The sequence below is a fragment of the Podarcis vaucheri genome, assembly GCF_965113315.1.
Source record: "Podarcis vaucheri genome assembly, chromosome: 16".
Classification (NCBI taxonomy): domain Eukaryota; kingdom Metazoa; phylum Chordata; class Lepidosauria; order Squamata; family Lacertidae; genus Podarcis; species Podarcis vaucheri.
In genome coordinates this window covers 16659861-16672704 of record NC_138754.1, presented here as the reverse complement: position 1 = coordinate 16672704, position 12844 = coordinate 16659861, and the positions used below count along the sequence as shown (strand labels likewise).

The window sequence follows — 12844 nt, the reverse complement described above, 5'->3', positions numbered from 1 at the left end:
GGTGAATAATCACAATAACTAATATTACTTTCAGCCAACATCTCGACGTTTCTCCTTCCACTCACACTTCAGGTGGGTTTTGTCCATCTGGCTTTTCCTGTTATTGCTGAACGTGCAAACTGGGCATTTATGCACTCAAAAAATGTGCTGCATTGAATATTCTTTCTTCTTCCCCCCCCAAAAAAAACCCACAACGTTCTCAGGGTGGTTTGGGGGAAAGCTTGCATTCCTCCAAAGTCTTCATCCGAAACCTTTGTAGGATGTTGTGACAGCCACTTACCTTTAATCACACGAGCTGTCCAGTGGTTTTTGTTGTTTTTTAACTTCCAAAGGAGGGTTTCGAGAGCGTGAGGCCCTCTCAGATGCTTTCCACAATTCCTCAATGGGTTTCAGAGCAAAATTACACGACTGGGGTCCTTCCAAGCCATGCCAGGAACTGTGGCTGACAAGGAAATTGCGGAGAGGGCTTTGCAACTGCTGCGAGTGGCAAGAGCCCTTGTTTTACAGAGCAACTCACTTGCCAATCTACATTCTTAAGACACTCACTCTGTGCTTGTATCAGCTGTGTGCCTAAACACTTCACATTAAATAATAAATTGCAAAGGCAATAAGCGAGTATTAGAAAATGCAAATCATGCACATTGCTTGATGAACTTGATCCAGACATTGATTTTGAAAGTCTGAGAGTCATTTACACCTCCAGGGCCCCCCTGCCACCTCCCTTGCCTCTTAGCGCCCCTCCTGGGTAACCCCACCACCCTCAGGTGGGGTGGGAACCACTTTGAAAACCACTGATAAATATGAGCCATATAAATGAGCAGGATGGTTCAGTTCTACTTGGCGCTGTGGAGTGCTGAGCTACAGGGGGCAGCACAGCATTGGCAGAAAAAAAGAAAGAAATAAGTTATTTTTAACTGTGATGAAATTTTTTTAACCAGCCTGGGTCTGTTAACTTGGGTTTCCGGGTTCCAACTGCCAAGATAAACCTCCCAGATGACGGGGAAGGAGTGGTTTTGAACTGTTTGGGAGAGTCTGATACTTTCTTTTTCTGCAGAGTAAGGGAAAAACACACACACACACAACCGAGAAAGCCTTGATCATAGCGCTCCTTTGCAGGAACTGCAGAGAAGACCACAACGTTTCTGGACTTCTCTGAAGACAGCTGGGACTCCTGAGCCGGCAGGGAAAACACCACTTCTAAAAAAAAAAAACTTGGTAAGTGAAAGTCACAGGGACAAACTCTGCCAAGATTTCGTACACGGAACTCACTTCCACGTAGAAACTGGCAACCGTAGTGTGTGGTCTGAGGTCAGGCCTGGCATTAGCACCTTGGCAGGGACCATCAGCACCAGTTCCTGCCCTGACCCCCCCCCCAAATCAGTGGGTGGTAGCACTTCCCTGTGGGGGGCAGTGGGATTAACCAGGGGTGTATGGGCTAAGAGGCAAGGGGCTCTGGAGGCAAATGAATACAGTGGTACCTCCGGTTACATACGCTTCAGGTTACATACGCTTCAGGTTACAGACTCCGCTAACCCAGAAATAGTACCTCGGGTTAAGAATTTTGCTTCAGGATGAGAACAGCAATCGTGCTCCGGCGGTGCGGCAGTAGCAGGAGGCCCCATTAGCTAAAGTGGTGCTTCAGGTTAAGAACAGTTTCAGGTTAAGAAAGGACCTCCAGAACGAATTAAGTACTTAACCCAAGGTACCACTGTACTGGGCTTTGGTATCACTGGATCACGGTCGTCAGTTTTGTTGAATTCGTTGAACTGAATAGGTTTAACTGGATTTTGAATAAATGTGCAGTCGACAGTGCTTTGGATCTTATTGTGGCTTCTCTAGGGAGGGAGTTCCAAAGCTGGGGCAGCCACCGAGAAGGCCCTCTCCCATGTCGCACAGCACACATCATACAGGCTAGCACGGTGAGCAACAAACCAAACAGTCCTGGGTTCAAATCGCGACTCTGCCATGAGCTCCGTGTCACATCATCAGCGTTCATGGACCACAGTGCTGTAAGCATGTCTTGGATATGCTTTAAATGGATCTGCTTTCAGTAAACACAAATATTGGATTGTGCTGGAAGGCCATCGGCCATCCAGAAGATTTCAATTGCCTGCTTTTCATCCAATTAATCCGTTAATGGATTGGTTGTTTGAAAATGCTATGCAGACTATTTGAAAAGTAATTGTGATGATCAGACCACGTTTGTAGGTTTGCAAGAAGTTTTGTGAGGAGAATTATTGGAACTATTGCAAAAATGGATATAGGGGAGGATGATTAGTTATGATAATTTAAGGCAATATGAAGTTAAGAAATGCATAAGAAGTGATTAAAATGGTGGATTATCAGAGTTGCTGATGGAAGCCCCCCCAAAAAAAGATTGTATAGGTGGCGAAATTTTGTGGTTTGTATTATAATTTATATGTTAAAATTAATAAAAATCATTTATATATATAAAAAGAAATTGCTATGCATTTATGATAGCTGAGTTTCCCTCTGTAGAAGCTTGTGGTTGGGTTTAATGAAGAAAATGGCATGAGTGGGGAGCAGGGGAAGTGTAAACCCTTTCCCCATCTTGTTCCTGACCTGATTTTGTACAAATAGGTGACTTGTACCCATTTGATCTTGAAAAAAGCAGGAAACTTCCAGTTAGTGAGTGTGTAGTCCATGGGCTGACTTGCAGCTCACATGCCCTTTGTTTTAAAACCTCATGGATACAACTTTCCTGTATAATTTTCATAGAAACATATTTATCTAATTGACATTCTGCCCTTCCTCACAAAGGAGCCCAGGGTGGTTCCTGCATCAGGGCTACCTGTATTTTGAAGAAAGGGCTGGTGCTGCGATGCTTTTATTGTTAACTGCCTACATTTAATTGATTAAAAAAAATACTATTTTAATTCTATTAGTGTTTAATTACATTTTAGTGATGGTCTTTTCTATACTTTTAGCTCGTTATATTTTATCTTTGTAAGCCGCCTTGAATCCCAGACTGGGGAAAAAGTGGGATATAAATAAATCTAATACAACAATAATAACATTTCGGTTGCAGGTACTCTGTACTGATTGTTTCTCCTGCTTCTACCCTAGACCATGGGTAGGCAAACTAAGGCCTGGGGGCCGGATCCGGCCCAATCGCCTTCTAAATCCGGCCTGCGGACGGTCCGGGAATCAGTGTGTTTTTACATGAGTAGAATGTGTGCTTTTATTTAAAATGCATCTCTGGGTTATTTGTGGGGCATAGGAATTCGTTCATTTTCCCCCTTCAAAATATAGTCCGGCCCCCCACAAGGTCTGAGGGACAGTGGACTGGCCCCCTGCTGAAAAAGTGTGCTGACCCCTGCCCTAGACCCTCCAGCTACAAGGCTGGCTACCTAGTATTTTTAATCTTTACCCTCCCAGGCCCTGACATGTCTCTGCCAAATTGTGGTTGCCACTACATGCATCAAACAGAGAAGGCTTTTGCCACAATAAATCTGCTAATAATTAAGGTGTCACAGCATTTATTATTATGGGCTGGGGGGGCTGCAATCAAATGACAACCTCAGGGCCGCTGCATCAGAGATTAGCATGGTTAGGCATGGTTTTTACTTGATCGTCAAACATCATTGTTTTTGAATGTTTGAAATAGTCGATTAAAGCTGTTTTCAACTGGCAATTTTAAATTGTTTATTCTTTCTGTAAACCACTTTGAGCTTTCCCACCCCCACCCCCTTACAACCAAGCGGTATACAGATTTTGTCAGGGAAATTTTGGCAGGGAAAACCCGGATTATATGGCAACGCGACGGAAAAACAGCTCCGAAAGCGTAAAATCACTATTTTTGAGGGGAGGACCCCCCCAAACTAAACAATTTGGTTTTGCTCCCCCAAAAAAGAGCGGCTGAAACGAGCACGGTGCGCCTGACTACGGGCAGAGGAATTTAGCGCCGCTCCCTTAGGCCCTCCCCGCTGTTCTCTACGGCGCTTCCTCCGCCCCCTCTCATCTACCCCCGCCCCTCCGCGGAGCTCGACGGGGGCGGGGCTTCCTCCAGCTCTCCAACCCTCTATTGTCTTCCCTCCTCCTGCCCCCTCTGGCTCTCCGTGCGGCTTTCGGGCGGCGGCAGAGTTTATCGCCGCTCCCTGGGCCGCCCCCCTCCGCTTTCGGCCGCGGCGGCTACGATGCCTCAAGATGGCGGAGGCGGCCGAGCTGAAGGTAGGAAGAGGAAGCGGGGCGGGGGGGGAGGGAGGGAGGGAAGGAGGGCGCCCCCCAGGAAAGGGAGGGGGAGGAGAATTATAACAAAAAATAAGAGAGAGCTTTTATTGCATAAAGCAAATGTATAGAAAAATAGGGGGGGATAGGGGAGGAGGAGAAACCCGGTGTGCATTTTTGGGGGGGTATAAGGAGGGAGCCCCCAAATAAGATGAGGGAGCCTCTGCTGCATGAAGCAAATGGGTAAAGATGACGGGGGCTGTAGTTGGGGCGCGTTTTTTGTGGGGGGAGAAGGGAACCCCCCCCCCCCGCTATTTGGGTGTGTGAAGAATATGAGAGAGCCTTGAATATATACAAAACAAATGGGGGGTAGAAAACGGGGGGCTGCAATAGAGATGGGGAAGGTACCTGGGATAATTGGGGGGTAGAAAGAGGGACATCCTCCCCCCAGGTGTGTGTGGGGGGGAGGGATATGAGAGCGCTTTATTGCATGAAATAAGTGGGGATGGTAGAAAAGGAGGGGAGGGCTGGAAGGGGGTACCTGATGCTACATTTTTTTGGCAGGTTGGGGGGGAGGGAGAAGAGAGGTGGGTGTGGAAAGCAGCTGTGCAGTAAAGCCCAGGGTAAATGGGGGAGGGAATAATGGGGGAGTGGGGGGGCAACGGGGTATAGGTTAGGTTAGTGAGGGGTGTAAAGAGGGTGTGAGTAGCTGTGGGGGGGTTGATAGTGGGGGGTGAGTAAGAACATGTGCAGAGTGAGAAGCCTTGGTAGGGTTTGGGGAGTAAGAACATGGGGTCAGGGAGGGGGTGGGAAATGACTCCTACAGGAGATCATGAGGGGTGGGGGGTTGGAGTTCAAAGTGAGGGGGTGAAAGGGTGAGAAGAGAATTTGCCTGGGAGGGGTATTAGTGTGGGTAAGAGGGGCTGCAAAACAGAAGATGGGGTACAGTGGCGATGTGGAAAGAGAGGTATGTTGGCGAGAGAGAAGCTATAGGGAGGTGGAGGTATTTGGGGTACAGAGAGAGCAGAGGGAATCAGACGTGGGTTCAGGATGAATTGGGGAGGTGAGGAGTTGGGAAAACCTGTGTCGTAAAAAGGATATTAGGGTGGGGGGAGACAAATAATATTGGGGTAGGGGCAGAACACTTGGGGTGATGTGAAGCTGATAGAAGACCCAAAGGGACATTGGGTATGTGCAGTTTTGTGCAATGAAAACCAGAGGTGGAAGGGTGGGCTGTGATGTGGGGCAGGGGGGAGGGGTGTACAGATTCAGGAGGGATAAGATCATTGAGGAAGGATCATGGCTCAGTGGTCTGCTTGGCATGCAGAAGGTCCCAGGTCCGATCCCTGCTGGCATCTCCAGGTAGGGATGGGAGAGACCACATTTGTCTAAAGCCTTGGAAAGCCACTGCTGCCAGTCAGTGTAGAGAATATTGAGCTAATTGAACCAATGGCTTGACTCAGTATAATCTGCTCAAATACAGCCACAACACGTGGCTAATAAGTATGGTAAAAGCAGCTTCCAGTTTCCCCTGTGCTGCAGCTTGTTTCATGATATGATCCCATAGCTAGAGAATTTGGTGTGGGGTTGCTCTCCTGTATATATGGTTTTTTTCTTTCTTTCTCATCTTTAGGAGTCAGAGTGCCCACTGCCATCATTGCCCACTTCCAGACCCCGGAATATGCAGTTGCCCCTGGTAACTAACGAATTCTGAAACCAATTTGGGGTCCTCGTTGGTGTGTTAAAATCCCCTGCATGGGTTCCTATCTGGCTTTTTCTGGGGATAAATCTTGAGGTTCTACTCACCTTGGCTGGGAGTAGTCATGGGGACATCTTTAAATATTCATAGAATTGTTAAGACTTTCCAGCTTTTGTCTTTCCTTACCTTCTATCTTATTTTTAATGAAACAACTTTATTGTCTCTTAGATCTTTACTAACCCCCAACATTGAGCTTGCTGGGAAATCTAGGTCTTGAAATTGCAGGAGAGGATTGTGAATCCTTCATTTTTAAACTTATCTACCTAAGCATCACTTGCTTATCTCTGATCCTTTTTACATCTCTCATTGGCTTAAGGGGCTGTGTTGTCAAGGAATTACCATGTTTTAACTGCTTGGGGAGGTAGGGGAAGATGACAGCCGTAGAATGCTGACAGACTGGACAGCTTCTGTCAATAAAATGACAAGCTGGCTTGACTGGTGAATACCTCACGTGGGGCTTTCAGCCAGGTGTGGCCACACATTGTTTAGTGGTAAGGGAGCTTTGTCTGCAGGTCTCTGAAAGTATTTATAACAAATACGTGTTAGCGGCGTTTCGTATAGGCTGTGCGCATGTACAGACTTAAAAGCTTGTTCACACATAAACACAGCCCTTGAATAATGCCCTCTGCTTCTTTGCCCAAAAAAGTCTAATTTGTATTAACAGAGGAGGTGGTTAAAACAGTTTCTCCAGTGTACCACTTTGCAAGGGAGGGGGAGTTCACACAACAGAATGTTCCTCTATGCAAAATCTAATCTCTGTACTGCAGCAGGGAAATGGCTAGGTTACAACTCCTCTCCTCGCTGTGTTAGTTTTCTAAGTGCACAGAATCTGAGTTTTGTTCTGTTTTAAAATTATGTGGGTCAGTCTTGTGATTCCCATACCTACAGCCCAGATTAGTACAATCTTCCCCTTGCTATTTGTGTGAACCAGACCACATCCATCACACCTGTTGCAGAAAAGAATGATGTTGAGAACATTAATATTATAGTTGTGACCTGCTCTGAAATGGTTGTGTCATTGCGTAAGAAACGTTTTAAATAAAATAATGCCTTTGAACTGAAGGGGGACATGAAGAGCCAGAACTAGACATTTTAGGAATTAGGTCTAATGTATGAATGCTGCTGAGAGACTGGAAGGAGCCATAGCCTTGGAAAGGGCTAAAGAATCTTTAATGTGTAACAAGAGAGAATCATTAGCGTGTAACACACCCCCTCAGACAGGCAATCCAGACCACACTCTGGGGCATTTGACTTGTTAAGGAAGATTCAATTAATGGTCAAGACTTTTGAAAGCATTAGCTTGATTAGAACAAAAAAAGGGGTGGAAGCTAACTATGGCTACCTGCAAGTTTGATACTCCTGGCTAAGAAACAAATTAGTTACTGTTTATTGCGAAACCATGAAATGAACTTTAAAAAAATATATAAAGAACAGTTAAGAGTTACAATGTTGGTTGAGATTTTTTTCAAATGTGAATGGATTCACGGGAGAGTTCCTTTTCTTTCCCTTTTATCTTGGAACAGCAAGGTCAGCCTGCAGTTGCAGTTTGCTTAAAAGGAAGAAATGAAGCTCAGGGACAGCAATTCTAACAAAAAGAACAAAAGTTACTTTTTAAAAGGCTAAGTTGGCAGCAACAGGCCACCTTTTCATCTTCAGGGCTGTGGAAGGTTTGACTGTGGTTAAATAGCAGGTGATCAAATGCCACCAGCAGTGACTGAAAGGATACCTTTATACCAAATAGCTTCAGGTGGCTCAAGCAAGCTATTCAAGGCGCATTGTGCAGGGTACCTGCCCCTCATGGCCGGAATCTCTTTGGGATTAGGATTGAACTGGAGAGCCCTGAAAGAAGCACTTCTGTACATGTAAGGTGTCACTTGCTGAACCTTTGAGAGCCAGAGCACACCTTTCCTGAATTTAAATTGGAACACTTTGCTTTTAACACCAGGAGAGGTGGGCAGAGGAGCTCCTGGTATACTGGTCCCATAGCCAGCAGGGGCCCAAGATTCTGAATGTTCTGTTTTTTGTTTTGTTTGTTTTGTTATTTTAAGAAAGTAAGCCTATAGCTCTCCTTGAAAGTAAGTTATGAAGCAAAATGTGCAGGTCTTCTTCCAAGCCATTTTTGTGAGACGGGCCAAACTGGCTGCTCCCAACTTTACGTGTTTTTAGCCTGAGTGAAGTAAGATCAGTGACTGCCATTTGAGTTATTTGGAGACCAGACAGGACCCCAGGGCTTCTTCTTGTCTGGCTCCTGTTGTATTTTCTAGTTCTTGGGATCTCTGTAGTTTCCACGTTTCCCCACCACAGGTGGGGGGGCATATTTCATGTTGTGGGTTTATCTGAGATCAGGTACTCCTTAGAAGAAGTTATCTTTCTGCAAATCCTGCTGCGCAATAAGGGTGGGTGGATGTTAGAGAATTCCCCCCCATGCCCATGGCAAATGCAAAATAGAAGCTAAAGAGAAACACTGCAAAGAGAAGCTAAAGACCAGGCTCTCATTAAGGACTCGCTGTATAGTTAAGTTACTGTACATTGTTATTATCCCTGGGTTACCTTTATGTTGTGAGCCACCTTGAGATCTACAGATGATGGGCAGTATATAAATTTTAATTACGGTAATAATAATAGTGCAATAATAATAGTAACTCAAATATGTGCATATAAGGTTTAGGCGGCAATATTATGCACACATGCCTACTTGAGATTAAGTCCTGTTGAACTCTGCAGTGCATACTTTTGAGTAAACGTAGGCAGAAGTAGGAAATCCTGTAACTGCAAAAATGTAAGAGGTGTGGGGAGTGCCAGGCATATACAGTGGGTCAGGTCGAAGGAGATAGCACAACTACACAAACTCCCTTCTTCTCCCCTGCCTCCTCCCACTTTTGAGCCGGATCTGGCAAGCAGTGGGGAGCCGCCTGTGGGCCTTGCATTGCCACCCCCAACTCCTCCATTTAAAGGATGGAATTTTCCAGGCCCTTTTTCTGCCAATCCCCCCTTCTGCAAATAAGGCCTCAGCTAAGACATTTCACTTGGAGGAGAGTAATGTTTAAGCACATGGGTTGGTTGTGTGTGTGTGTGTAGGGTTGGTTGTGTGTGTGTGTAGAGCGTTGCATTTTCAAAGGCTGATTTAGCCCACCCATGGAGCTGGAGCATTTGCCCAGCTGGCTGCCTTGATGGCTTTCTTAACCTCTTTGAAGTCTGAAGGCTCCCTCCCGGCAAACTGTATCCCCTCTTGTCTCTCTTTTCTCGCCCCCATCAACCCTTTTTCCATGTTCTGCTTTGTTTCGTTTGTTCCATATTTATTTGACTGAGACCAAGAAAGATTTGGTTTCCCCACCTTGGAGGTCTGTCTGTCTGTCTGGGGTGGCGGGGTGGGGGTGGGCTTCAGTGTCCAGGAAGGGGCTCCTTTGGAAAGAGAAATGAAGGGTTTGTTTTCAGCGGTTGTATACTTAGGACCAGCTCTGATAATTTTGCATACTTGGCAGCTTAAAAATAAAAGATTTCCCAGACTCTGAGGCAAGCAGAGACTAGGCAATTCCCCACTGTATATATAACTATATATATATAGGACTCCCAAGAACTTGCAATGCTTTGTCAGGTACACATGGAACAAAGGGGGAATTTAGATCTTGGGTGGGCACTAAAATCTTCTGCAGCACCCCCCCCCTGTTTCCTGCCATTATCCAGCTTCCGCCTTCACCTTTGCCCACATGATTTCAATCTAATCTTCAGAGGCTAGGAACTTGCCTTTCCTCTTTTATTAATGAAAAATATTGTCATGATACAAAATCCTTTGGCCCAGGTAGCAATGCTCCATCTTTGCACAGAGAAGTTGTGGATCTGCAGGGCTTAACTCAGGTGCTGCACAGATATTTTGACTTAGAACATGGGAAACCTCTTTTTACAGAAGATGGGTTGGTCTCGCTCAGTAGAGCCTGCCCAAAGACCGAGGAGACTGTGACCCTCCAGTTGTTGTTGGGTTAGCACACCCATCATTCCATCCATTGGCCATCCTGGTTGAGGCTGATGGAAGTTGATCTCCAGGATGTTCAAAAAGGAGCCCCATCTGGAAATGCTGGGAATGAACCTGGGATCTCCTGCGTGCAAAGTTTATCATAAGAAGAGCATTCTGGGTCAAGCTAATGACCTGGCCACTGCAGCATCCTGTTCTCAGAGTGGCCAACCAGGTGCCCATTATGGGAAGCCCGAAAGCAGGCCTTGAGCACAACAGCCCCGCTTGTGATTCCCAGCAATTGGCAGCCGGAGGGGGACCCTACCATTTTGCTGTGGCCTATCCTCTGGGCTGCAGAAGCAAAAACAAAACACCCACGATAGCTTAGTAAGAGATCCCTGTAATTCTTGAGAGTAAGAGTGCCTTCTTGATGCTGCATCCTGGAAACCAGAGAGGCTCTTGGCTTCAAGACAACCTTCTCTGTGTTTGTTGCACTGGCAAGAGCTCCCGCTGAAAATCCAAGAAGCAGATTGAAAACCACGCGTTGTCCCCGTATCTCTGTGAACCTATATAGACTGTTTTGTTGTTTGTGTTCATAACATTTCTCAATTTATTTTCTGTTAAACAAGAAACAAACAAAAAAGCAGCAAACAAGACCTTAAAAGCAGACTGAACCAGATAAATAGCATAAAAACAGGAATGAGCAGCCCTCTGCCCCATTTACAAACCAAACAGCTCTGAGACCCCCAAATTTAGAAGGCTGTTGAGGATTAAAGGGAAAGGATTTTATCTTGCTTTGAAAACCCCTGGGGTGATGCTCTGTAAGCCTTTCTCTCAGGTTGTCCTATAATTTGTGTGCTATCTCTGAGTAACTCCTCCCATGTTACAAATTTTTAGTGATTTAAATAATTATGACATTCATCCTCAGAACAGCCTTGTGAGTTAGGTGGTTGTTCTCATCCTCCTGGGATTGCACTCTCAATAGAGGTGAGACTCCCAACTGATCTTCTCTTAGGCCCCAAAGCAGTTCTTTATCTGCTGGACCAGAGTTGCCCTGCCTTATTTTCTGAATTGGTTGTTCTTGTGTTTTGAGCAGGGAGAGAAGCTTGTGGGGGTTTGAGGTGAGGAAATGTGGCTGGCAGTTGTGAAGTTGGGTGAAGGGGTGGGAGGTGAGTACCCCTGCAAGAAAGACTCCCCTCCTCCTCTCCCTCCAAACCTCACATGTGTTGCTGGTCAGTTTTCTCTCTTTGATCTTGATAGTCAGTGAGGACTAGAAACCAATTTAAAGGGTGTCTAAATTCAGGTGTGGGGCGCGGGTGGCACTGTGGGTTAAACCACAGAGCCTAGGGCTTGCCGATCAGAAGGTCAGCGGTTCAAATCCCCGTGACGGGGTGAGCTCCCGTTGCTCGGTCCCTGCTCCTGCGAACCTAGCAGTTCGAAAGCATGTCAAAGTGCAAGTAGATAAATAGGTACCGCTCTGGCGGGAAGGTAAACGGCGTTTCCGTGCGCTGCTCTGGTTCGCCAGAAGCGGCTTAGTCATGCTGGCCACATGACCCGGAAGCTGTATGCCGGCTCCCTCGGCCAATAAAGCGAGATGAGCACCGCAACCCCAGAGTCAGCCACGACTGGACCTAATGGTCATGGGTCCCTTTACCTTTACCTAAATTCAGGTGATCTTTCAAATCAGCTATTGGGGACATGCTGCAAGCTTCCATTCCCCTTACCGCTTGCTTGCACACCTGTTAGCCCCTTTCCACCCAACTGTAGTGCTGGCTAGGGCTGATGGGAGTTGTAGTCCAAAACATCTGAAGAACAGCAGGTTGGAGAAGGCTGACATGGAGCCAATAATGAGCACTCAACCAGGTGTTCAGTTGCCTAACTGTAGTATTGCCCCAGCCCACATTTTACCATCTTGAAATGAGAGGAAAGGTGTTTGCTTCTGTAGAGAGGAAGTAAAGTCCCTTTCCTCATAGGGGAGTCACTCCATCTCCTTGATAATTTTGGTATCCCTTCTCTGCATGCAAAGCGGGTACTTTCTACTGAGTTAACGGGCTACTGGATCCTTTGAGCTGGATTTGAGAGGAATTAGACCTGGGCCTTCTCTTCCCAAAGCAGGTGCTCTGCCACTGAGCTCAGGTGACCACTGGGGCATGATCCAGATCTTGGGAGACATTAATGGTTAACCTGCCCCCCACTCCTAAGTTTCCAAGTATGACCTAATGCCTCTTGAATGTAGATTATGTCCTGCTCCCCCTCAATTCTTTGGGATGGTTTAACCCATGGGTAGGCAAACTAAGGCCCCCCCAAAAAAACTAGGTGCTCCCTATGGGCCGGTGCGCCCTATGGGGCGAAAAATACGGTATATCTTAGTGCCCACAGTTGTATTGTGTATTTATTTATTTCACACAATTTACACACTGCTTGACTTTTTTATTTTTAAGATAAAGCTATGCAATTTTTAAAAGTATACATGCCTTAGTTTTATTGAAATGGCAACCGTGAATGTATCTAGGAGCTAGTGATAAGAGCTTTTTGCCATTTGGGAAAAATGAGAGAGAGAATGTTTCGGGTTCCTGCGGGCGACTTCATGAGCTAAAGGCCCAGGTCCAGAAGGTTGAAACGCCCTACCTTTTAGGCTGCACACATTTATGAAGCACCTGAAGATGGTCTGCGTTTGGCAACATCTGAAAGCGTTTTTCCAGCACCAGATCCTAGAATTGTTGCTTGCTTGGCCATCCAATCAAGTACATCAGCACTGCAGTTGCTGATATTACTGCTTTTGAATCTTGTATCTGACTGGGAGGTGTGCAGGACTATGAATTAGCTGTGTAAGTAGTATTTTTAAAACTCTGCTTTAAAAAGTATTTTACTTGCAGATCTGAAAGAGAAGGATTGGACAAATTCATTATTATTAATTTCATTAACAATTTCATGGACAAGAGGGCTAT

General features: G+C 46.0%; 1 protein-coding gene across 7 annotated transcripts in view; it reads left to right on the top strand.

Annotated features, from left to right (window-relative positions):
- Positions 1 to 1047: 1047 nt before the first annotated feature.
- PIAS3 (protein inhibitor of activated STAT 3) overlaps positions 1048 to 12844 on the top strand; it is a 35715-nt gene continuing 23918 nt past the window's right edge. For 2 of the 7 annotated variants that reach the window (XR_014214738.1, XM_082204284.1), the window contains exons 1-2: positions 4050 to 4191; positions 5822 to 5884. Coding sequence is in view for 4 of the 7 variants with exons in the window: in XM_082204284.1 (XP_082060410.1) it covers positions 4168 to 4191; positions 5822 to 5884 (87 nt within the window). In the remaining 3 variants the exon portion in view is untranslated. Of the gene's footprint in view, positions 1216 to 4049; positions 4192 to 5821; positions 5885 to 12354; positions 12725 to 12844 lie in introns of those variants that run through there. The other 5 variants (XM_082204289.1, XM_082204285.1, XM_082204286.1 and 2 more) reach the window with 4 other exon arrangements.